The sequence below is a fragment of the Antedon bifida genome, chromosome 7 (genome assembly GCF_963402885.1).
Source record: "Antedon bifida chromosome 7, ecAntBifi1.1, whole genome shotgun sequence".
NCBI classification, from domain to species: Eukaryota; Metazoa; Echinodermata; class Crinoidea; order Comatulida; family Antedonidae; genus Antedon; species Antedon bifida.
The window spans coordinates 14223617-14249865 of record NC_136232.1 but is presented as its reverse complement, the minus strand read 5'-3'; the positions used below and the strand labels follow the sequence as shown (position 1 = coordinate 14249865).

The window sequence follows — 26249 nt, the reverse complement described above, 5'->3', positions numbered from 1 at the left end:
AAATAGAGGGCGGTGTTAAAAAATGTACAATTTAAAAAAAAAACAATGAACGGCACGTGCATGAGTTAACTGTAAGTAGGCAAAAGAATGGGTAACATGAAGGAAAGCATTCCTCCATGTTGAAATCAAAGAATTCTGTGTAATATAAATCTTGTGTATTTGTGAAGGTGTACCGGCCATTTTGAATGAATTTTCCTCCCGCGAGCACCCCAGCATAACTTCGGATGTGGTCAACTGATCTGAAACCTATCAAAATGTGCCCACATTTTGATCTGTATTGTCTGCTTATTTGATGCTTTATTAATGCTATTTAAGCATTTTCAAATATAGCTAATCATCATTTGCTATATTATGCTATTTTTTGCTTTGACCAATCCTGCGCCTGAGTGACTACTTAACGCAGTAGAGGTTCACAGATTGCGAGCACTGACTCTAGTAATGGCCAATATTGGTTTTGGCAAAGAAAAAAGATGACTTTAGGAAAAACATGAATGTAAATTACAGATAATTAATGAAGAACGGCATGAACCTGCTTGTGACGGACTGGAAACCCAGTGCCATGAGGAGGATGATGTTGAGGGTATAGAAAGAAGCCAGGTTATCCACATCCAAGCAGCTCTTACATTGGCATTGCGTCGTCACACTCAGCAATCGCACTGAGCTACAGTATGACCTGGTGGAGGAATGTGACCGTCGGGCCAGATTGTCGATGAAAAAGGAGTGTGTGAGAAGGGCACAGTTGATGACCACCGGAATGCTAGGCACTGACTGTTCACCAGCCAATCAGAAGATTACTGCCCAATATTAACAGGGCTCAGGTATATTGAAGTTAAACTGAGAATTGGCAGCAGCCGGTGGACCAGACCGCATCCCCCTGCCAGACAATATCCATCCCATTTGGCAAGACAAGTATAGGGAGGTTGGATGAGAGCTACAGAAATCTGACAAAACAAACATACAGTACCCTTGTAGTTGTATACATTAAATCTCAGTTTCATCTGAAAGCTGATGACATCGCAAGAATGTCATTTATTAGTTGCGGCATGACACTACAACAGACTACTGCAGTACATATTGTGTAGGACTAAAGCACCTCCACTGGCTTCCTATCTAACAAAGCATTAATTTCAAGATTCTGCTGACTACTCCAGCAAGCTAACATATGGGAGTTTCAAGTGTTGGCGAATAGAGCGGTGTAAATGTTTCCTCTGCTTCTTCATTTTTTGGTTATCTTAGGATATTTAATGGATCATTTTTAGCTTAGAAACATTGTATTAGACTACCATTACTGTATTATTGTTATTATTTATTTGTTATTTATCATTTATTATTATTACTACTGTACAATGTCTTGCTGAATGAATGTACACAGCGTAGTTAAAAATAACAATGATATTAAATTCTCTAATTAAATGATCACAGCGATAATACCTGAAATAAACCAAACTTGATAAATACTGAGACTAAATTAGACTCTTTTTCACCTGTCATTAAACCCATGGACATTCTAAAAACTAGGCTATTTATTCAACCTTTTTAATTTAACATTAATAAACAAGTTAGATCTATAAACAAATAGTGTTTTTAATACTTTACAGTAATACCTTTTTTTATGGTATTTTGTGTACACCTGGCTCTTCTTTGGTGTTCCATATTGTAGGTGTTTAAGACTTTAAATATTAGAGGTATTTTATGATTCAAGTCTTGTTATTTTGATATTGTTTGAAAATACTGTATTAGAATAGATATTCTCTGAGTGAAAAATAAAACAAAGAGGTATCCAAAATGGAACACATGAGAACTTCAATCTATTTTATCATTTTAAAATAGATTGGAATTTCAAATTTTCATGTTTTTCTTCTCTTATCATTATTATTATTATTTTTTTTTTCTTATACCTTTTTTTATCTGAAATTATTCTGTGTATATTATATTTAATTATTCTGTAGGTTAGCAAGCTGCATTGGTGTAAAGTTATAATGTGTTACTGTGAGTCATGATACTGTATGAGGCCGATGATGAAGCAAGTCTGTTCTGTCTTACGGTTTTGTGCTGTAAGCAACACAAGAAATTTACATCAGCAGTCTAAGATACCTCAGGTATATCCTTTTATCTATTAATTTATTATTCAACATAGTGGTGCCAAAACAGATTCAACGAATCGATAAATATTGTACTGTACATTGAGTACCACTAACATATTTTGTAAGTAAATTTGTAGTGTAGGCCTTACTCATATTCACTAGTGGAGCATTTTATTTTTCGCTTTGTTTAGACATTTTTTTGCCATATTTTGTGTTTAGATTACATTTATGATTACAATTCTCTGATCTTGGTATGAATAAAATGTTTTGTATTTCAGCATACACAAAAGTTTACTTAAAAACAATTATGTAAACAATTTGACATTACTTTACTAGGCTTCTCAGACTTACCCGTTATTATGTTTCAGGGTCTCGTTTATGTGTCAACTTCTAATGATGTATTTGCAAATCTAGCATTTGAAGACTGGTGAGTCGTGACGTATCACCTTATGTACTGTGAGATTTAATATGCATATTTAGTAGAGTATAATGTTAGTAATAAAAAAACATTTCAAAGGATCGCCTTAATTGTGACTGTCGCAAAACTTTTACTGTTTGAAATGTACATGTAGATTACATGAAGATCACTTGGGTTCAGGTTTATATTTAAAGTTGAACTGAATTTATGTTTCTGTAAACAGAATGGAATAATATAGAGTTTTTATTAGCCGTAATGATATGATGTCATAGTTGATGTAGTTCTCAAAAACAATATTGATTTAGTGTAATTTTTTAATGTTTTTTTATATTCAGTAGCAGAATTCTGACATCAAATTTAGTGCATGACAAGATGGTAATTGTGCTTTTTTTCAACATTTTTCTAGGGTACATGATAATATGTGTTTAACACACACAAATGTTCTATTTCTATGGAGAAATAATCCTGCTGTTGTGATTGGTCGACATCAGAATCCATGGAGTGAGTGCAATATTAACAAGTTAATTTTAAGTAATATACAACTAGCAAGAAGACGAAGCGGAGGAGGTACAGTTTATCATGTAAGTCAGCAATGGTTATTTAAAGTTACTTTAAAAACATTAAACCCGGTCATTCCTTGTCTTAAATGTATGTTTTATGGTAAGTTATGATAAAAAGAGAGAAACAATGCACTAGCTATGTAGCTCGTGTTGAATGTGCTCTCATGGACGGTCTTTAGACCTAGCCTAGGTAACCTTAGTTTTGTAGGCCTAGCTGACAGCAGTAACATGCAAACATCGTACACTAGCTATAGGCCTAGCCTGGCGTCTAGTTGCTAACATTAATTGTCTTTATGTTTTGCCAGATCCGTTAATACGAATGGGGAAAACCCAGTATTTTTGCTGAAAAGTTAAGATTTGTTTTGGACTTCATGATTAATCGAAAGTGGGTGAATCACAGAAGAAAAAATATCAATCTGCGCGCAATCCATGTTGAGCGAGCTCCTTCAATTATTAAAATCAAATTATTTTTCACATTTTTAAACATTTAAAGACGAAAAAAGTTGCAACACTGTAGTAATGTAGTTAGTATTTATTTTAAAATTAAATGTACGGTAGTTTGTGACCTTCAATTAGATCTAAAAAACGTAGGATGGGGCTTTAATGTAATATTGGGCCTATTATTTATACATTTTTTAAAATATTAAAATATTATATAGATTGCTGTCGCACATACTCATAAACAGACTGACATCAAGGGACTTAAATTGGACAGATGTGAAGTCAAAGCGGCCAAAAATAAAAGCTGTTGAGATTAGATTTAAGAGTCGTGTCATCAGAACATGATGTGAAGTGATATCATATAAATTTGTGCAGGAAACTGGTGGAAATAGTGTAGGATATGTGTTAAATTTTAAATGAATGGAATTATTGAAAGAAGTGATAATAACCAAATCTTTTAAACAGACCAAATGTTAAAGATTGATTGATTTCTTTGTTGAATGCTCAATAAATTGGTTTACTAATACCGTAGGTAGTTCATAAAATGATTTACGATTTACACATGACACATAACAAAGGAAAACTTTAAATGCATTACATTTATATATTATTTACTTTCATTTATTCTGTTTTTTTTTTTTTTAGGATCTTGGAAACTTAAACTGTACTTTCTTTACTGATAGAAGTCAATACAATCGCCGACACAACTTAGAAATGATGGTAGCAGCTTTGAAAGGCTCGTGGCCTAATATTCATGTTTCAATTTCAAACCGAGATGACATTCTTCTTGAGAACTTCTATAAAATATCCTTTGAAATTGTTCTTCTGTTGAATTCTTATTTATTGAGTATTTTACATAAATTTGCTTTGTATCCAACTGCTGGTGTACTATGCCAAACCATTTAATTATATTAGAAATTGTAAATGGATGTTTGTTCTGTTGACAAGCATACTATTTTGAAAGTTTTACATTATTATTTCCGCCCTGGTATTTTGTATTTTTCAAATTGATGTGGCTTTTTTCAAGTTGCCGTGGCTTTTTAAAAAATTGCTGTGGCTTAAAAAAAAATTGCTGTGACACTAACAGGCTACCGTAAGAGCTAGCTTACAAGCAACAAAAATTAAAATGTGAACCTCTAATAAACAAGCGATGGGCATTAAAAGGAACATATCAATGGAATTATCTGGTATATGTAGTCACCAGTCACCATCTGAATTAGTATTGGAAATGTGCCAATTATTACAAGATAACAGTACTATACAGTTTATTGGATTATGAAATTATTACAGAGCAGTCTGAAGAGAATAGTGATGTTGATATGAAATTCATGAAATGATCTCATCAAGAAAACAGGAACCAATGTTATTATTATTAAATACAAGGGCATTGCTTATCATTAGCTGATTTTAAACATAAGCTGCTTCTACCAAATTTCTGCAACAAAATTAACAGTGTTATTGTTTAAAAAGTCATAATTCATTTTTAGTCACATGCAAACGCGACTCTATAGCTCACTATGTCGGTCGATTGGTCGGTTGGTAAACACTAACTCAAATTTGCGCATGCGACTGCAGCCATGTATATGGCCTTGTTTTGAATGGCAAACGTTATGTATTTTGCAATATGTATAATTGTATATTAATATGTATTTCATTTTGTGCTTGTATTGTAAATGTCTTAAATAAAATGAACATGACCTTAATTTTGCAAACGTATCAGGTACATCTGCTAAACTTGGCCAATCAGTAGCTTATCATCACTTTACACTGATGTTGTCAGTAAAACTTCCAAGACTCAAGGATGCCTTACATGTAGACATGGTGAGTATTTCAGCTCTAATTACCTTTTTATTGTATTGTAGTATTGTATTGTACATATCCTATGTACGGTGAAATAAAAATGTAGTAGAGCGGTGCAGTGCTAGAGGAATTTCTTAATATCTCTGACATGGCATGGTTGTTTAAATGTATGGTGACATTTTTATTTTATTAACCTTACATACATAAACAAATATTGAGAAGCTTGAAACAAACCTCTATTGTACATAGAATATGATTTAAAGAACAACTTAAATGTGCTGAAAATAAATGTAAATTCATTGGCAAAGCAGTTTTATTTTGTTCATAAATCAAAGGTAAACAAGTCATCATGTGTACATTTTTATTTTACTTGTTGCAATTTTGTTTTTTAAATATGTGTTTATATGTATTTTTTAATGAAACTTATTTCCTCTCTGGCTACTGATTTGCAAAAATGTTATACCAAAATTTTAAAAATAGAAAGTTTAAAGACTTTTTGTTGCATGTGATGTTTAAATATTTTGCTTCTATTTTAAGCTCTGTCTACACTATAAAACTAGTGTGATGTGCCCAAATATGGTAGTGATATTTGCAAATATAGTAGTGATATGACATCATCATGTCCATATATGGGTACATCACATTTTGCCACATAATGTTTGATAGTGTAGTAGTTTTAATCAATGGTTTTAAATCACAGACAGGATTAGACAGCAAGGCTACAGAAAGTATTCGTTCAACTGTTCGCAATCTCTGTGATGTTGATACCAGTATTAACCACAGGGAAGTCATCTCAGCATTGGCTAATGAGTATTATTCTGTTCACAAACCACAAGAACAATCAAAGGTGAAACAAGTCAAATTAATTAGTAGAACTAATAGAGCTAGACATAAATGTTTTATTAAACAGATTGAAAAGGTAATATATGTTATATTACAAGACCAACATTTTCCTCTAGGCCAAGCATAGAATTATCTTTTGCTCTAATCTTTACCTCAGCAAAAGAGTGACTGTAGAAATTGACTCCTTGGTCTTTTTTGTATACCTACACTCCTTTTCATTCATTTCATTAAACGTTAAACTTAGGTAAAGTTTCCATTTTCCAAGAAACCAGCTTTACCTTCACAATTTGTGAGCGATCGCTCAATCTGGTAATGTCTGAAACCGATCGCTATAAAAGAAATAATTTCAATATGGAAATATGTTTTGGGTCCACAGAGTATTTACATTAGCTTTTAAAAAAAAAAAAGGTGGCTTCAGCACAGTGTGTGCCACTGGTGCCATGTTTGGAGATGGAATGCTGTAAAAGTTGTGTTCGTCCGCCACCATGCTGCTTACCATGCCCTGAACTTGATGCATGCGTGCAGGTAGGAGAGTGTGAGAAGCCGCATAGCCTGCTTGAATTGCGATGGTGGCTTTTGAGAGCTTCTATCGGATATCTTTAAAACTATCTATAAAACTTTAAGGCCCTCACTGACAAGGAGGCAGCTTTGGTGGGATAAAAATCGTGGGCGGCGAGTGCTTCAACGTCTGTGATTTAGCTAGAAACCCTATTAAAAAGGTTAGCCGCACCTGATATGGCCCGGGCTCCAGCGATAAAGCGTGTAGTTCACATGATGAGGCTGCCATGAGAAACTATTTTTAAGGTGAGTTGATAGAGAGAGGCCGAACGGGGTGCGAGTGAATTCAGAGAGAACGACATTGATATCCAAACGCGGAAGGAGAACCGATGCTGGTGGTCTATCACGGTGCATACCTCACAGGAGGTTGTGATGACGCTAGAATTAGATACTGTCGATCCATCAGGAAGATGGCCGCAATGGCCGACTGGGTTTAAGGCCGGAGTTGTACAGGTAAAAAGGAAATCACATATCTGGCCAGAAGTCATGGGGTCTGTGTTATTCTCGGTGCATCACCAGAAGAAGTGCTTCAGACGGCTGATATAGACGGATAATGTCGATTCTCGTCTGGACTTGGCCACCGGTATGCCAGACTCTCTGAAGCGATCCCTGACAATGGCCAGGCAGTCATGCGCAGGGATTGTGTGTTTGTAATTGAGAGTGGTGTTCTGCCCTGAGAGAGGAGGTCTGTTCGGACAGACAGTTGTCAGGGGCGGATCTAGGATTTTGATAAAGAGGGGACCGATATGGAAAAAAATTTTTCTTGACGCCCGGAGATAGCATCTGAGGCGTTTTGGCCGGTCGATTCTTGTCATAAAATTATCTGAATATAGTGGGTTTTATAGACCAAATTTAATATACAATACAGTTTTTTTTGGTTCCCAATAACCTAAAGCTTGTTTTCCGGTCGACATACGTTATGACGAGTTGCGTTGAATTTTCAAATCGTTATATTGTATTAAAAGTTGAAAATAAATAACGATAACAATGATCGAGCCGGACCTCGAAAATGTACACATTTTTACGCGATCGTCAACGGTTTCTTGGTTTTTTCTGTATTTTTTCACAAACTATGATGATGTAATTTGTGAACCATTTGATGGTCAGTTTTAACGATCGTAACTTTGAAGGTGAACTTGGTTCAACAGTCAATGATTGAGGATTTTAATGATTTGTTACATTGATTTTACCCCTTTTTCCTGTAAAATTGTATGTAAATGAGTGACATGTTAATGATAATAAAAAAATGTATATATATTTGTCCGCCCGTGGTTGTAGGTGGAGAACATACAGTAGGCTGTAAAGGAGTGGAAACCATGACTGGCGCCACCAGTATGGTGCCACTAAGAGCACTCTGCAGTGATGGCGGTGAATGTGCAACAGGACGAGCGAAGAAGCGAGATTGGTGGAAACGCATAGGCCAAGAGGCCGTTCCATGACGGATAGCATGTCCATCTGCCACGCTTGAGCCTCTTGAAATCGGCTGCAAAATGTCGGAAGTCAAGTGTTTCCTGCTGTCGCAAAAAGTGATGAAAAAGCTGGGTGGCTATACATGGCAGAAGATGCCATTCCGTTGGACACAGCAGATAGCATCCGCGACTGTGTTCAGTTGTCCGGCTATGTGGGCCGCCGTTAGAGCGATGTTGTGCACAATGCACCATTGAATTGGAGTCCATGTGTGACAACAAAGTGTTGGCGAACATGTGCTACCTTCTCGGTTTATTTAATTGATTTACCTTGATGTTGAGGCTAAAGCAAACATTGCTTATTTGCCTCTCTTTTAGGTTTGACTTAAATTGGTTTACTGACTTCAATTCTATAACATCCCTCGTTAAAGCATTCCAATCATTAATTACCCTTGTTCCCCACTTAGTTTTAACTTGCGGCTTTGTTAATTTACGAGAATGACCCCTAGTATAAAAAACTGTAGACATACCAAAAAAGGTCCAAACTTCCAACTTAGTAATTCCTGTCAGGATTTTAAATACCTGGATCAGTGAAGCTATTTTCCTTCTATAAATCAATGTAGGAAGATCTAATCTTCTTAATCTACATACATAATATATACCCCTTAATTCTGGAATAAATCGGGTGGCCTTTTGTTGAAACTTCTCTGACCCAAACATTATTACAATATTCTAGCGACTTATATAATAACAAGAAACTCTCGGAATCCAAATATTTAAATGCTTGATGAATAATACCCAATTTCTTGTTTGCAGAAGAAATTACATGGGACACATGAGACCTGAAACACAGCTTATCATTAATTATAACACCCAGATCTTTCATCTCGCTTACTGTTTCCAGTTCAATTCTCTGTTCACCTTCCCCGATACAATATTTAAATTTCTGGTTATTGTACCAAAATGCATATCTTACATTTCGTTAAATTAAAAGGCAACTGTCATTATACAATGAATCAATGTCATCCTGAAATTTAATCTTGTCATCTATATTATTAATACTGCGATACATTTTTGTGTCATCCGTGGATGGATGTCATTTATAAATATCAGAAATAAAATAGGGCCCAATACACTCCCTTGAGGAACTCTGCTAACTACATCTTTCCACTTGATTCCTTCTACTGATACTTTTTGTTTCCTTCCAAACAAAAAAGACCTAATCCAACTTAATAATTTGCCTTCAATTCCGTCAAATTCAAGCTTATTCAATAAACGAGAATGAGTGACCTTTTTGAAATCTAGAGATACAGACAATCAAAAAATCTTGGAAATCCAAAAGAATTCTGCATTGTCTTTAGCATCAACCTTGCGTTTGAGTTTGTCAACTTCAGATTCTAATAAAGACATTACTGTTCTCAATCATTTGGAAATTTTGTCTTTAGCATGAACAGGTCTGCCTTCCACCTTCAATGCTGTTTTCTGCATCCGTAAAACCATTATCATCTTTATTTTTGATATCTTTGAATACTTGTTTTGAAGCCATTTTCTGGAGGAAAAAAAGGTGAAGTACGGTGTACTTATTTTTATCGGAATCTTTTAAATATTAAAATCTAGCATCAGTTTGGCTCTGTAAAAGTTAGATGGTTCTTTGTCAACATTGAACTTTCGAAAACATATGAGCGCTGGTCGACGACGTTTTCGCATCAAACCTTTTTGGTTTTTCAGTTTGATATACTTTTGACATTTTTGATATTGTATTTCTGAACGCAACATCAAAACAGTTCAAGACATGTGTACACCAGTACATTGAAATCCCTTCACCATGCCTTAACAAACACTGCATGTTAGCCAAAGTAATTGTACCTGGTCATTTTGCTAATACCTTCATCTTTTAATTATTGTGCAGCGGCACAACATCTATAAATGTACGGATGCAACACATGGCATCTATATTTCACCTCTTTATCTTGTTGTTCATTACATGCTTGTTTTAGCAGTTCTCCCATGCCCTTTTCCTTTTTAGTCATGTTGAAAGCCACATACACTACTACACAAGCAAGGCATCTCGAATGAACTGTATGTCAATATTGACTTTCTATGCTTTTAACACAGTAGTACATTGCTCTGATGAAGTTCTTTCCATGTTGTTTGTAGCTTTCTGTGATTTGAACTTCATCCGTGTTTGCTTTTTTCACACAAGTTTAACCGTGAACTATCAACATCTGTGTTCCCATCCATCATAACATCAAGTACAGCACCAAGCACATTTTTAGCAGCCTTTTTTTTTTGGCTGCGGCAAGTTTGTCATTAGGTTCTCAGGCTAAAAGTAGTGAAATCTACAAGAGTCTTTCTTTTTTCACATTCGTTTGTAATTTGGCCAGTCTCTTTTTTTTTTCTTCAGTTGTTTCCTTACTTGTACCTCGGGCCACTCTACTGATATTTTGGTCCATGTCAAAAGTCCATGTTAAAAGAATACAGAGGGTCATATTTTAATATAATAAACTTTTGTGACGTGACCAAAATCAATTTTCGAAAGAAAGTCGCGCAGCAACTGATCTCTGTACTGGGCTTCAACCAACCAATCATCGAGGTATCGCCCGAACGGCACGTGTGAAAACCTGAGGGGCTGTCGACAGCATGAGTGGTAGAGCGACAAATTGTTAGAGTTGATTGTTGATGCGGAAGCGTGCAGCCACTGCTGATCGACATTGATGGGTATGTGGAAGTATGCATCCTTCAGATCTATCGAGGCTGCCTAGTCTCCTCGTCGCAGGCCAAGCAGAATTGAGGAGAGTGTCTCCATTCTGAATTTTGATGGCTGGATGTAGTGCTTGTTCAGACTCCTTAAGTTTAAGATCAGTCACCCTCCGCTGGAATCGGTAGCCCTCCTGAACGGTCGCGCAAACCCAAATGTCTGCATGCAGTGAGTGCCAGATACTTCCGAACACGCGGAGTCGACCCTCCACCTGTCCACTCTCGCTGCTGGCATCAATGATTCAGCATGTATTGTTGTCGATTACAGCAATGGCCCCTCGATTCCCCACGGCGGGTGAGGTAAGCGCGAAAGGGCTGAGAAGTTAATGCACCTGTAGCCTGCACCGCAGGTCGAGGTGGTATGTTTTGTCGGTGCGGGAGAGACGCACCAGATCTTCAGCCAAATAATAAGAGCCATTAGTGTGCGCTGCACCGCCAACAGCTCGAAAATGAAGGGCTGCTCTGGGAGACCAGAGACCCGAAGCGTGTCGAGTATCCGAATGCCCTTTGGAGGCATCAGTAGTTTTTCGTAGGTCCGGTGTGGATCTGACAAATGAGTGGCCGGCAGTGAGAATTTCTGAGTCTAGCTTTGTACGGTTGAGCGACGCATGTGTTCAGATCGATTCAAGCGAAAAGGCTGAGAAGTTGACGCACTTGTAGTCTGCGCTGCAGGTTGTGTGGTACATTTTTCTGAAGACACACCAGAGCCGGCAGTTCTCGTTCTCGTGCCCATTTGTCCTCCTGCTGGGAGAACGTGCCAAAGAAAAGGTTTATAGACCTTAACTCATTCCACCATAGTGAATCGATTGTGGTGGCCAGGCGCTATGTCCGTCTCCTTCAGCAGATTAGTATGGAGTGCTGCGTCAGCACTCAGCACGATAAATGATTTGCTGCAACAGTGAAATCAAGCCCGGATCAAGTTCTTCCGGATCTGCTAGGAACGATAGTAGATAACCTGCTATGGAGATATCGCGGAGAGTCTCGCGAGCTGCTCTGTCGCGCATGCTAAGTGCATCTTATGCTTTTACAGCCATGGGATCCAGAAAGACCGTCCTTATAGATTTCAGGCCCTAATCTTCATGCGCTCTTCCCTTAGTGCGATTGCGGGACTACGTTCCAGTAGTTATGGCTCTAGTGGAACGATCAGACTCGTCCGCGCATGACGCATTGAAGCCTGTTGTGAATCGTTTGTATTCCGGGAGCGGTGTACCTTCCTTTTACGCGAATTCTACACCCAAGTATGTTAGTACCGCGGGTAAAACCAGGTTAACCAGTGCCTGTAACCTGGTGTCACCGAACCCTCATAAGTTTAAGATCGGTCGCCATCCGCTGGAATCGATAGCCTTCCTGAACGGTTGCGCAAACCCAAATATCTGCCTGCAGTGAGTGCCACACACTTCTGAACTCACAGAGTCTCTCGCTACTGGGAGTGGACCACCTTCTGGCATCAACGATGTCGCATGTATTGTCGTCGTTTACAGCGACAGCGACGGCCCCTAGATTCCCCACCGCGGGTGGGGTAAGCGCGAAAGGGCTGATAATTTGATGCACCTGTAGCCTGCACTGCAGGTCGAGGTGGTACGTGTAGCCTGCGCCTCAGGTTTGGTAGTATGTTTTGTTGATGTGGAAGACGCACAAGAGCTTGCAGGAGAGGTTCCTCTTGTTCCTGCGTCCATTTGTCTGTGCCAAAGAAAAGGTCCATGGAGCTAAACTTATTCCACCATAATGAATCAATTGTGGTGGCCAGGCGCGATGTCAGTCTCCTGCAGCAGATTAGTACGGAGTGCTGGCGCAGCACGATGTAACCTGGTCGAACCCTCATCGATGTCTGAGTTTCATCATCTTCCATATCGATGTACTCCTGATCCGGCACTGCAGGAAGAGGAACAGGCACAAAGGCAGCGCTCACACAGCAGCCACAACTGCTTGTAGAGAAGCGGGAGACAGAGCAAACTGATGCTCCACTGGAGCCATGACTCTGGAATTGTTGGAGGAGGAATAATACCGGGACTGGGGGAAACACGAGACTCGAGCCTAGGCGAGGTGGAATTAGCCGACATATCAGTGTGTTGGCAATGAGGCAAAACATGTACGCCAGAAGCCACCTTTAAACACTGCAGGCTAAACACTTTGTGTGCTTGTCCCACTTGATTGTGCCATGGGGCCACCCCCGCAGCTGGGCATGCCGACGAACCACACACAACCCAAAGCATTTCTATAGATATATGTGATGCTTAGATTCATTGAAGAACAGCTTCGCAATCTCTATCAATAGCTTCTCACACAATCAAAACACAATGTAAATTCCACAACGGTTGGGCTTAGCTCAATAATATTGTTCTCTCTCCAAACAAAACGCGACTACACGTTTCGACGTCACAAACAGAAATGGCACAGCTCACAGGCGATACCACTGTCTTGAAAGGGAATTACTTTTCAGGTTATGTTCTCCCCTTGAAGGGGAAAAGGCCTATGTCGGTTTATCCAGAGAAGCTAGACACATAATAAACTGTATCATATTGTTTATTTTAATAGTTGTATTATGTAGATCCAACAGATGAAAAAAGCTGGCCAGGTATAGAAGATATGAAAGAGAAACTAAAGGTAAATTAAACAAATAGTAACTAATAATTATAGTTTATAAAGTTTACTGTAATTCATAGAATAAGATTACAACCACTGGGTTATAAAAGTACTTGATTTGAAGACAAATTAAACTGATTACAACTACCATAGTTTTTGTTTGCAAATTTGCTTTTCTTTTCAATATACCATTCAATGTACAGTACCATATACTGTACCATTCAATGCTTAACTGTAGTTTTCAAATTACCATTTTCTTATTCAAACGGTAGGCATGGAAATGGGTTTTTGGCAAGTCACCTCGTTTTAGTGTTGAGAGATGTGAAGGTGAGGTGTCTGTTGTAATTCACACGTATCAAGGAAGGATTGAAAGAATAGACATCAATACACCACCTGATGCAGTTGTTGATGCAAATGATACAGAAGAACTTGTAGCAATTCTGACAGGTATTTTTGTATAAACCTATTGTAACATGTACAGTACTAGCTAGCCTACACATTATGTAGGTTCAGTATGTAGTTAAAGGCATTACTTTTTAAATACATCAAAATTGTTGTTATTTCGCTTCATGAAAAAACTGTAACTAAAATTTGTCAGGATCCTGATCATCCTCTAAATAAATTCTTTAAGCGTAGCCAAACTGGTTACGACGCTTTATTGTATTCATATGTCTTAATAATTGCTTGTTAAATTCAACCAATCAAATTTCATTTTTACCTTGTTTACAATAAATACTATCATATCGTATAAATAGCAACATTGTACAACAAATTCTCTCTTCTTGTGGTAAATTGTGTGATTCTGCTTACCCTCAACAATGTAATTACTTTACACAGTAAAACCATGCTGTTTAATATCAGTAACTTTCTTTTGTTAAAAACAATAGCTATATTAAACAATATGTTTCTGTTACATTTGATTTGTTTTCTTCATTTTTCAGGTATTCGTTTTTGGTCATCTGACATTTTAGAGGCTTTGAATTCTTTTTTAAATACAAGAACCTTTACAAGAGAGAACCAAGAAACCTGGAAAACTATTGAACATTTAATAATGTCAACTGCCATCTGATAAATATATTTTTCAATAAATTCTTGTTTTGCACCAATCAATAGATTAAAATGGAATGCTTAATAGAGACAATCTATTTATAGTAAAATTTGCGAGTAGTTTCAAAGCAATATAAGCATCTGATCACATACTCTAAATCTTCGAATAGTAACCTACACTCTAATAGTAACCCACCTTATAAGTAAATCTATAATAATAACCCACTACTCTAATAGTAACCCATGGGGGTTACTATTAGAGTCACAAAAACTATTGACAAAATGATTGGTCATTTATGATGCAGCCATATTTTGAAAATAAGGAGATAATGTATGTTGATTATGGGAGTGGGAGAAGACGGAGTGTTTTTGAGTTTATAAAATAAAGTTAGAGTCCAACCAAATTTGTTTATTCGTACTGTTTTATTATTTTGTTATTTTGCTACGAGTTGCTGACCGGAAAAGTTAGGGGTGGGTAACTATTTTCAGGTGCCTAATTTAAGATTAGTAATAGTAACCCACTACTCTAATAGTAACCCACCCTAAAAAACAATCAAAGAATAATAACCCAGGGTTACAATTAGAAGATTTACGGTAATATTAACAAACACAAGAAGTGAAATCATTGGAATAAGTAATTGTGGGGATTTGATTCTTCACTGGCCTGTGTACAACACAGGGTTAAACGTTTATAGATGGATGGTAAAATGTTTCAATATACATATAAGTTCTCCCAAAAACAAATTGTAGAAACATTTTTAGGTTTTAAAATATAAACAATTAAATATATTTTGGTTCTTATAGTTTTATGATGAACAATAGATATTATGTTTGTTGCATCCATAATATAATTATTTGCATGCGTTAATGGTAATTATAGACTGCCAAAACACTAACCAAATATTAAGCGCCACCAGCGGATGTTTTGAGATTCCAGCTCAAGTATGGTTATAACATACATACAGGCATGGTTGACCATATTTGTATAAGTCTCTTCTATCGGCATGGTCAACAGTGCATCAATTTCATTGTTTTCAATAGAAACTATTAAATTGCATGCATGGTTGATGGAAGAGACTAACAGGGTGAACCATGCCTATATAAAACCTTCAATTACGGTATATGTATAGTTGACTGCCAATATCCTCTGTAGAAATTAAGCAATTTTCTTTTGCACAATTTTATACAGTTCATAACAAATGCAAATTTTAAAATACTATACTATAGTATATATATACTATATACTACTAATACTAAATTTGAGCAATTCATTATCAATTGTGATTTTCGTTTGTTTTTTCATCACTTTTCCATTTTGCAATTACTTTTTGAAGTCGCTTTATGAAAAGATCAACATCATTTTGCGTCATTCCAATAGCAGCAGCTGCTGTGATGTATGTGCATGGGTACGCGTCACAATGTGAACCATAGTTCTTGAACCTAACGCCTCCTATTTCCTTATTGCTACCTTCTGCCACAACTCTGTAAGAAATTATATTAGAAATTTACAATTCAATATCAACAATAAGACCTCTCTATAATTCTAAAGCCACATTCGCATAGGATTTTTTGGTCACAATAACTAAACAGTGAGTTCAGTTCAATCAAATCTGATCGTTTACATTTGATCAACTAATGTAGGTATAATTTTTCCAAATGCCACAAACTACTCCTGAGTAAATCAAATATTCAGTGTGCTTACTCTTTATTTTAGATTGGACTTTCCAGCTTAGTTTTAAGCTAGGTTCTTTCTATTTAAATTGATTGACCCAAGTCCAATGTGAATGAGGCTTTCAGTACAGTTCAAAAGAGAAAAATATCAAACCAAATGTTATACCAGTCTATGTGTGATCCTTCACATCATATTTTATATTGTAATTTATATTTTCAATGATATTTTATTCAATTCTAAATATTACCTTGTTCCAGACACACTTCTTTTGAACAACATAGAGCCAAAATGTGTGATTGATTTATCAGATTTTGTTTCCAAGTTACTAAGTGACATTGCCATGGATATAGGATTATGTGGAGTTTTTAACAGCCGTTCACCATTTAATTCTGCAACCCTGGCCAATTCTGATGATAGGTAATTGTACAATTTTTTCCTTTCTGTTAGTAGTTGTTTATATCCTTTGACCCCTAGTGACAGCAGCGTTATGAAAAGGTCAATAGTTGGTGAAGCAGATGCTCGTCCAGGATAGGTCTGTGCAACTTTATTAATAAATCCTTCATCAAATCCTGCAATAACGGCACCTCCTACCGGTACCAAAAAATTCTTGTCTGAACTTTGTACATAAGCGTCAACTCTACCAACACGTGCTGCTTGCTCAATTAAATGTGCACATTTTGATAGCTGAACACCATATGCATTGTTAATAATATGAGCAACACCTTTCTTTTTGCAAATACTAGCTATTTCTTCAAGCTTATCGGGCACCCTTGGTGCAAAACAAGTTGTCGTTGAATAAACACATGCAATATTATCCGCTCCCAGTTCTTCAATCTTCTTTTCAATTTCAGGTAGATTAGTAGTAAGTTCGTCGCCCTCCAAGACATTTTCAATAACTACAGGTTGATAACCTGCTGTTATAATTGCTTTGAAGCATGACTTCTGATCTATTCGTGGCCATATGACATATTTCCCAAGGGGGCGCTGTTGTCGCAATGCTAACATGCATAGCACTAACGCCATTCCGGTTGCTGTCGGTACAATAAAACAAGCTGCTGTACTTCTAATACCTGTAAAAGGAAGTGTGTGTTTAAGAATAATAAGTTAACATCTAAATGATTTATTGCCACTTAACATCAACCTTAAATTTCAACATTACTCAAGAACAGATTCATCAATACTTGTAATTTGAGATGTACATTTTTAATTGATTATTGCTGAACTTTCAAGTACATCCCCCCAACCTCCAATTGCCATTTTTCATGTGAAATAATTAAGGCATGACGCATAATTTAACAATAGATTTATTGTATTATGGTACCATCCAAACCTGACTCAAGAAAACTGTTGTGACCGGTGAATTTCTGTGAATCTTATTTCAAATATTATGAGTCAAACAAATGTATTCAATTGCAATCGAGTGAGAACAGAAATGATGACAATAGTGGATAGTGGCATGTCATATTCAACATTGAACTAATTGTCCTATAAAACTAATTAACTAAATTATGACATGGAATTCATTATTCATGTTTTGATCTTTGTTCGTTCATCATCCAACATTGTCACCATTTCTGTTAAAATGTAGAAGTATTTTATAAAAACAATTTACAAGCACATTATTCAATTCATTTAATTTCAAATAAATGAATAGTGCAGCGGTATACAATGCATGTACCTGTGATTCTTAGTACATCTAACATCATAGCATTTGTTAACTTCATTAATATGCTTGAGCCGGCTGCTTTAGGCTGTACTGCTGTAATGTCACCAGATCTTCCAATTCCATGACCTAGCCTACAAAGTAATAAATCAAAATGTCAGAGCTTGATGCACAGTGTGTTAGACATTCAAATGTTCATGACGACATCGGGAGTTTGAGTCCAACGCACATCGCCTTGTTTATGTCCTTACAAGACACTTTACTTTGCATTTTCCTCTCTCCACTCAGGTGTTCACATGGGTACCTGGTAATAAGGTCAAAACACTCTGAAAACGGTGCTGATTACTCTGCAACACTATGGAAGTATGTTTCCATATGTGTTTGATCCAAATGACAGCCCTGGGTAATGTGAACGACATACTGTATTATTAAACTATTGTACATTAATTTTAATGGCATTCCAGAAAAAAAAACAGTATAAATTCATTAATTATCTTATGAAGTATTCTTTATTAATTATTCTCAAGTAATCTTTATAAATTGAAATTCCTAACCTGTTTACTGCGATTGAGAATTATTAATTATTATAACTATGCTTATCAATTTCATGGACTATTAATTATTGTTATCATGACACCAAATTAATATTTACCATATGTTAATTTTTTAAGTTGCCCCAAATCAATTTTCTTCAGATTATTTATTATAGTAGAAAAATTAAATTTATAATTAATATTAACTAAATAGATTAAATGAAAACACACCAGCTAAGTAAAAGAGGCTCAGCAAAAGACCAAAAGGAAAACCAAAAACAAAATGGATGGCAAACATCAAAAAGAAACAGACCTATTCAGATGCGGACCTCATCACACATTATAAAAAAAAACGTAATATTAGGGAAAAATTAAAATTAATTTTTCCATGGTCGCTTTTTCGATGGGCCGAGAGCAGGTATCTGTTCATCATGATCGCGATTACTAAATGTAAAATCCTACGGTGGACTGACACAATGACATGATGCTTGAATGCGTGCATCTATAAAAGGGGAAACCCCGAGCTGTGCTGAACTTTCTTGCCATTGGTTGGTGGATCAGTCAATTTTTAACCTCCAAAAAAAGACATTTTTAGTCAAATAAATTGAACAATCCACATGAAAATAACGTTGAATTAAAAACAAAAGAGTAACAATACAATCTAATAATATTTGTATCGTTTACCATACCGGAAATAGGCCCATACCTTCTTATCGGGGACTTCCCTCCCCACCCCGCCTGACTTCGCATTAAACGCAAAATATGATCGTTTTGCTGATTCCTATAGCGCGCTATGGGAGTGTCGAGTACCATTTCCAGCCATCTAGGTGTGCCAGTGAACTAAATTCGCTACGTCACAGGGGGAGGGGGATGTGGCTCAAAAACTTCATGCCTCAAAATTTCAAAACTCTCAGGTTGGTAACTATGGGACCTATACACATTGGCCTTGACATGGGACGGAGCTCAGTTAGTGTAATAGGAAGAAGCATATTCCAAATTTTTAAGATATTGTGAAAAGTAATCTAACAACAAAGAATAAACATTTCAGATTCAATTTTGTAAATGGGCTAAATATTATTACTCCCGTTATTCCGAATCCTGGGACCAAGCTGCGGCTCAACCACCCAGCTGGACAAACATAATGAAGCTAAAATAAAAGAGTTTGCCACCTCAGCCTCACCATGGCTGTAAGTGTAAGACATTTTAGGAATATGGACCTCTAGGTCCTCGGAAATTGCATTGTAATCTTTCTGTAGAGAGCCAATCAATTCTTCCTCTATATAATGCACACGACACATCTCACTGTGTTGCATCACTACCTGAAATGTCTTTTAGCAACAAGTGATGATGCTACCCTTGCTTCTCGTTCACCAACACCACAGTTGCTTTGGAAGTTGTTGCTGTCCATTACGGCTAATTCACTAAGCATCAACTCAATTGTAGTGTCCTCCCAACCTTCCTCTGGCCATTTTTGCTTCTCAAGTAACACACGAATCTTGTTTTCATGACTCTGAAATCAAATTTTATTTTTAAATCACTAATTAAAATAAGTTTCAATTCTTGCATTGTATTTTAATAATATACAAAAGAACATTATAAAATATTATTGCTGAACAGTTCTCAGTTCACAGTTCATACTATATATATATATATATATATATATATATTTAACTAAAACACAATAACAATTCTTAAAGACACCTTCCCTACGTTTTTTAGATCTATTTTAAGATCACAAACTATATTTAATGTAAAAATAATACTATATGATCCTATTGCGATAACTTTTTTCGTCTTTAAATGGTTAAAAATGTGAAAAATAAGTCGATTCTAATAATTATAGCGGCCCGCTATAAATCCCAAAATGCATTGCGCGCAGATTGATATTTCTATTTTTCTTCTGTAATTCACCCACTTTTCGATCGATCGTGAGGCCAAAACAAATAGTTTTCCCCAATTTGTATCAACAGAGTCTGGCAAAAATAGAAAGACAATTAATGCAGCAACTATACAACGTCAGGCTAGGTATATAGCTAGCCTAAAGACCGTCCACGAGAGGTCAGTCGCCGCGAGCTACTTAGGTAGTGCATTGTTTCTCACTTTTTATCATAATTTACCATAAAACGTACATTTAAGACAAGGAATGACCTTGTTTAATGTTTTTAAAGTAATATATGTATTATTTTTACAAAACGTCACAAATTGTAGGGAAGGTGTCTTTAAGTTGTTTACCTGTTTGGCTTCTCTACCTTGCTGGATATAAGTTGATGGAACAATCTGTTCACACAGCTGGTAACTCTCAGAATTCATCGTTCCTACCAAAATTATATTATATATAGTATAAACAACAGTATATTACCGCCCGTTTCAGATTCATTTGAAATTCAGCACTGTCACGCGCTATTACTATAATATACTGTATGCATAATCATTCTGTCTCGATATTGCTAATGACCTGAGTGATCTAATTGTGACGTAGGAAAATGGCCGAGATTTAACGAAAGCGGCGTTCAGCAGTTGCAAATTTGCCTAAACGATACATTTTTTGTAAGCAAATTACTGAAAAAATGACAATGTTGTGGGTATCTGTGGCTGGATCTCAATGGAGATACAAGAAAAAGCGAAAGCTTTAAATCAAAACGATGAAGTAAAACAGCCAGAAAAGTTAGCAGAGCTTTCGGGCAACACTAGCCCTTCATCAGTGCAAGTGAAAGTACTTAGACAAAGTAGAAAAACACTGCCTGAGTAGACAGGAATAAAAGAAATAAGAACAAAGCAGGCATACTGTAGGCTAGCGAATAGAGGGTGGAGAAGGTAAGAGTAGAAAACAAAGAAGACAGCTTGGTAGATATAAACAATTTTGGAATGAAACTAAAAAAACAAATCAAATGGTGGTTAATATTGAAACTTAAAGATGTATTGTCCCCCAAAAACATGAAAAAATAAAGATTAATAAAATCAGATTTTGAATAGGCAATTTCACAGTTTTAATAAAGTTATTCACTTCTGTAGAAAAAAAATCATCAAAAATAATTATTTCACTTATAAAAAGACAAAAGAAATGGTTAATTTCAACCAAAAACCATTGTCTTCCAGACAATTTAGGTATATTTTGCTTTAAATTACATTTTTTTGGTGGAAAATGTTTTTTTTTTGGATCAAGTTTTTGGTCATAGTAAATAACTATTATGTGATATTAAAATGGCATTCAAAAAAAAAATGTAAAAAATTATTTTTTAGGGTTACAATACATCTTTAAATTTAGGTAGTCAATGGAATAATTTTACCGATCTGGGAGTATGTTCCTAATGTTAAAGGACAACTTGACTGAGGACCATATTTTTACAACGTATTAGGGACCCGGGGGGGTCACTTGTATATAAACCAAACGGGTGGAGTGCAGCAGCCACTTCAAGACATGAGGCACTTGCGCTACATGTTTTACCGAAAAATACTATGGACTTGAATTACCATTTACCAAAATCCAGTGTGCTCTAAAAAGACGGTAGAAACAAGGCCACGCCAGAGAGGGCGCAATATTTGTACTGGTTCCCGGCATGACCAAAGAGACTGTTCATGGCAAAATCATGGACATGTTTTTTGACAAGTTTATCGCGTGTCCGAGGTGCATGAGACGATGATCAAAAGTGGTCACAGTTGAATGATTTTGTCCGGCTATGTTTCGTGTTCTGCCGATGCGAAAACTCTATTCAAAGGTATTTAGCGATGTGCCCCGCCGCGATGGGCTTATATAGCCGGGCTTATAGCATCCAGTATTGTATGATAAAATCCCTGCAAAATTTGGCGATAAATCGTGACATTTTGACACAGGTGGCAAGCCAGGGACTTAAACTACTAATTTTACCCTGTCATTTCCCACACATTTAAGAGTGAACCCCCCCCCCCCCCCACCCCCGGGATTAGGGATGTACATATGATTTCAGAACAATCGCGAGATTAAGGATATTGCAGCACGCGCTCACCGTACAGCCATCGCCATAAATTGCTGTGACGTCACAGGTGCATCGCAAAATCTACTTAATGAGTCCAGATAAGCAAAAGAAACAATAAAAAAATCAACATTTATATTGTTTACGATTTATTTAAAAAGTGTGTTTACTAGAAATTTTCGCGATTTGCCAGAAAACTCATGACGTAAATTTTGCGATGCACCTGTGACGTCACAGCAATTTACAGTCAAAATTCTAAATTGTGCATAACACATCCACTTTTGTGCGATTCAAGAAAAAAGCGGAGCCTTTCACTTTTCTGCGAGATTATCAGGTCTTAGATTAGATTATTCCAAAAAAAGAGACAATTAATAAAAGCAGTAACATAAAAATCGTAACCTAGAGCCGAGGCTAACAGGAGGCTAACTCCGCATTGTCTTGTTGCTGCAATCCAAACAAACCCTATAAGTATATTTACGACATTAAGAATAAAACAAATACCTCAAAGGATTCTACGCTGCGCAGCGGCGGTATGACAGACGAAAGAAAAAGGAAGTTTAACCCTTACAAAAAAGTTCTATAGAATTCTATAGAGTTCTATAGAACATTTTATAGAGCTCTATGGTATTCTATAGAAGTACAAAATTTCTATAGAAACATATTTCAATTTCTATAGAATTTTTTTTGTGTCTATAGAATGTTTCTTTTTTTCTATAGAACCTATAATTTTATAGAATTTCTATAGAATTTATTTATGAATTTACATATGTGAATAATACATTGTCTCACCATTATTGAAAGATCATGGAATGAAGTGGATTGATAATTACATTTTTATTTTGCCAATAACAATTTTTTTTTCATCGCTTTACAAAAAATTATATGATAAGCAATTTTGCATGTAAAAGAATAGGATTTTTCTTTACCAGTTTATAGATTGTTGAAAATCAAATTAAAACCTGGACAAAATACAGAAAAACAATATAACACTTTTCTGTAGAAACTCTATGAAATCTCTATAGAATTTTGATAGAGATTTTATTCAATCATTCTATAGAAAATCTATAAACGAATTCTATAGAATATTTGATATAAATTCTATAAAATTATATTTATTTGATTTGACAAAATTTGAACAAATTTGTAAGGGATATTAACATGAACCAATTATCATTGTGTACTTGAATTATATAAACTTTTGCTTACTGTATATCATCAATTATTATAATTTTTATTGTTTAATGGGGGTTACATTTTGATTTTGCCAATAGCAATACAATAATACCTTTTATAATTTTGCATGTAAAGGAATATGATTTTTCTTTATAGACTGTTGAAAATCTAATTAACTTGGACAAAATATAGAAAAACAATACAATGCTTTTCTATATAAACTCTATGAAATCTCTATAGAATTTTAATAGAGATTTTATAGAATCATTCTATAGAAATTCTATAGAATAGTTGATATAAATTCTATAAAAACATTTTTATTTAATTCTCTAGAACACATTTTTAATATTAACATGAACTAATTATCAATACTGTGTATTTGAATTATATCAACTTTTGCTTACTGTATATCATCAATTATTATCATTTTTCATTGTTTAATTAATGGGAGTCGTTAATTAACACCTCCCTGGTTTTAACAAACACTACTCCAAGCCATAATGGATTGGTCCATGCATGTAGTGCCTCATGGGATAGCTTGGTGCAACTGCAAGAAGAAAATCGGCGGGAATTTAATTGTGTAGCAGCCAAGCAAGCTAGCCTTTAATTTTATTTAAAGAAAGATGAATACTTTGAATCATGTACACTCAGTCTTAGCCAAAGGTTGGTTAATTAGTATTTTATTATTAAGCTAGCTTACACATACCATATAGGCCTATGAGTTACATAATATAAGAATCTATGCTTTTTGGCCTAAATAGTAGTAGGCCTATGAGAATCAGGCCAACAAGCCAGCCAAAGTAAGGCCTACTACTACTAGGCCTACATATGGTGACTTGGGATTGGTTAAAGAAGCTAGGCCTAGCTAATTAAGAATTTAATTCGTTTTGTGCCTTCAAAAGAAAAGCCTATATCATGATATAAACAATTCTGTCCTTATTCTATTGTTTTATAGATCTCGCCATCTCGTTACCAGATTATACTGTACTGTAAAGCTGTTTTTTTTGCTGCGACAGTCATTGGCCAACAAAGTAAAAGAGATGAACAAAACACAGAAGGTTAGCGCACAGGAGTCACAGCAGGACGAAGATACTGAATAGTTTTTATGTTTTGTATATTTTGTTGCACCTTGTTATTAATTCTTTTATTCATTACTCCAACTCATAACTGACCGGTAAAGTGTATGCTGATGTGTAATTATTAGTTTTATATTTTTAATTCTAAATTAGTTATTTAATTTATCCAAAACCTTGATCTTTTTACAGTGATATTATCCCTATTTCCCACAAGGTACAACCAAAACAATCCAGAACATATATATAAAAGACACCGAACTAACTACTAGTTCTTTAATTGTAAAAACAATATTTAATAGTGTATAATAGTATATTTTTATGTGTATGTATACATGTGTAATTTCGTTTTTATATTGTTATCCTAAATATTTTATTGATATTTCAATAAATTGCAGTACGCACTGAAACAGATGAAAAATTGACTTTAGATTTTATTACAGTACTCTTTTCGCCTAGGCCTAACAAACGATTTGCTGTCGCATGAAAGAAGGTCTAATAGCGGACTTGTATTTAAGCTGAAGATCTCAACCACCCATAGAAAATAAACATTGTTTGGCTACTCATTTTCTATAGAAAGTTGTTGGGTTTCTATAGAAAAGTGAAACTTTTTCATGGAAGTTCTATAGAAAATGTTATAGAATTTGTATACAGCTCTATATAATTTCTATAGAGTTTCTATGGAGCTTTATATAATTTCTATAAAGTTTCTATAGACCTATTATAGTTTTTACAGAGTTTCTATAGAATTTCTTTAGAGTCTCCATAGAATTTCTATAGAGCTTTATATAATTTCTATAGAGTTTCTATAGACCTATTATAATTTTTACAGAGTTTCTATAGAATCTCTATAGAGTTTCCAAAGAATTTCTATAGAATTTCCATAGAATTTCTATAGTTTCCATAGAATTTTTATAGAGTTTCCATAGAATTTTTATAGAGTTTCCATAGAATTTTTATAGAGTTTCCATAGAAATTCCATAGAATTTTTATAGAGTTTCCATAGAATTTTTATAGAGTTTCCATAGAATTTTTATAGAGTTTCCATAGAAATTCCATAGAATTTTTATAGAGTTTCCATAGAATTTTTATAGAGTTTCCATAGAATTTTTATAGAGTTTCCATAGAATTTTCATAGAGTTTCCATAGAAATATCTATAGAATTTCCATAGAGTTTTCATAGAGTTTCCATAGAATTTCTATAGATTGTTTCTATAAAAAACCTTATAGAAAATCTATAGAAAATTCTATAGATCTTCTATAGAATTTTTTTTTATAGAATTCTATAGAAACTTTTTGTAAGGGAAGCCTCGGCCAATTTTGGGTCGAAACGTCTCGCAATTATGCCATATACTAATAGGCCGAAATGCCAGTGTGAGAGTGTGCTAGTAATAGACTAGGCCTAGCCCAGGCCTAGAGATAGGTCCTATTTGTTCGGTTTATCTGTATAAGAAACAACGAGCGGTAAAGGCAAACATAATACAAATGAAAATAGTAACAAATAATTAAATAAGTCTTACGTTAGATAGGCCTATTCTATTTCGCGTTACTGCTTGTTTTGTTGTTGTGGAAAACACGTGCTCTTCCTGACATCATCCCATGCACTAAATTTAGTTTTATGGGATTTTCCAAGGAAAAGGGGGTTTCCACTTTTGGGATGGAATGTTGTAATATTATTATTTATTATA

At 35.4% G+C, this 26249-nt stretch overlaps 2 protein-coding genes across 5 annotated transcripts; one reads left to right on the top strand and one right to left on the bottom strand.

Annotated features, from left to right (window-relative positions):
- The first annotated feature begins 18 nt into the window (after positions 1 to 18).
- Positions 19 to 14751, top strand: LOC144849113 (lipoyl amidotransferase LIPT1, mitochondrial-like). Of its 3 annotated transcripts, none has more exons than XM_078706114.1 (10): positions 19 to 71; positions 1950 to 2099; positions 2453 to 2511; positions 2909 to 3083; positions 4149 to 4307; positions 5217 to 5324; positions 6004 to 6150; positions 13403 to 13471; positions 13723 to 13897; positions 14392 to 14751. In XM_078706114.1, the coding sequence occupies exons 2-10, from the start codon at positions 2007 to 2009 to the stop codon at positions 14517 to 14519; spliced, it is 1113 nt and encodes a 370-aa protein (XP_078562240.1). In that variant the 5' UTR covers positions 19 to 71; positions 1950 to 2006; the 3' UTR covers positions 14520 to 14751. The 3 variants fall into 3 exon arrangements, with proteins under 3 accessions (XP_078562240.1, XP_078562239.1, XP_078562238.1); XM_078706113.1 differs by lacking the exon at positions 19 to 71 and adding an exon at positions 122 to 139 and having other exon boundaries at positions 4149 to 4312; positions 5222 to 5324; XM_078706112.1 differs by lacking the exon at positions 19 to 71 and having other exon boundaries at positions 1892 to 2099; positions 4149 to 4312; positions 5222 to 5324.
- Positions 14752 to 14837: 86 nt separating this feature from the next.
- LOC144849112 (O-phosphoseryl-tRNA(Sec) selenium transferase-like) lies at positions 14838 to 26161 on the bottom strand. Of its 2 annotated transcripts, none has more exons than XM_078706110.1 (6): positions 26082 to 26161; positions 20598 to 20680; positions 19685 to 19875; positions 17848 to 17966; positions 16417 to 17239; positions 14838 to 15979 (listed from the first exon to the last, which is right to left on the bottom strand). In XM_078706110.1, exons 2-6 carry the CDS (start codon positions 20673 to 20675, stop codon positions 15772 to 15774), a joined length of 1419 nt encoding a protein of 472 aa, XP_078562236.1. In that variant the 5' UTR covers positions 20676 to 20680; positions 26082 to 26161; the 3' UTR covers positions 14838 to 15771. The 2 variants fall into 2 exon arrangements, with proteins under 2 accessions (XP_078562236.1, XP_078562235.1); XM_078706109.1 differs by lacking the exon at positions 26082 to 26161 and adding an exon at positions 22595 to 22608.
- Between the last annotated feature and the right edge of the window lie 88 nt (positions 26162 to 26249).

Bases quoted from the DNA above. Each gene is read 5' to 3' on its own strand.
- LOC144849112 (XM_078706110.1), bottom strand. From the start codon at position 20,675: ATGAATTCTGAGAGTTACCAGCTGTGTGAACAGATTGTTCCATCAACT. The intron at 19,876-20,597 runs GTAAACAACTTA...ATTTGATTTCAG, and splicing joins AAGGTAGAGAAGCCAAACAG to AGTCATGAAAACAAGATTCG. The intron at 17,967-19,684 runs GTAGTGATGCAA...ATTACTTTGTAG, and splicing joins GTTGCTAAAAGACATTTCAG to GCTAGGTCATGGAATTGGAA.
- LOC144849113 (XM_078706114.1), top strand. From the start codon at position 2,007: ATGAGGCCGATGATGAAGCAAGTCTGTTCTGTCTTACGGTTTTGTGCT. The intron at 2,100-2,452 runs GTATATCCTTTT...ATTATGTTTCAG, and splicing joins AGCAGTCTAAGATACCTCAG to GGTCTCGTTTATGTGTCAAC. The intron at 5,325-6,003 runs GTGAGTATTTCA...TTTAAATCACAG, and splicing joins ATGCCTTACATGTAGACATG to ACAGGATTAGACAGCAAGGC.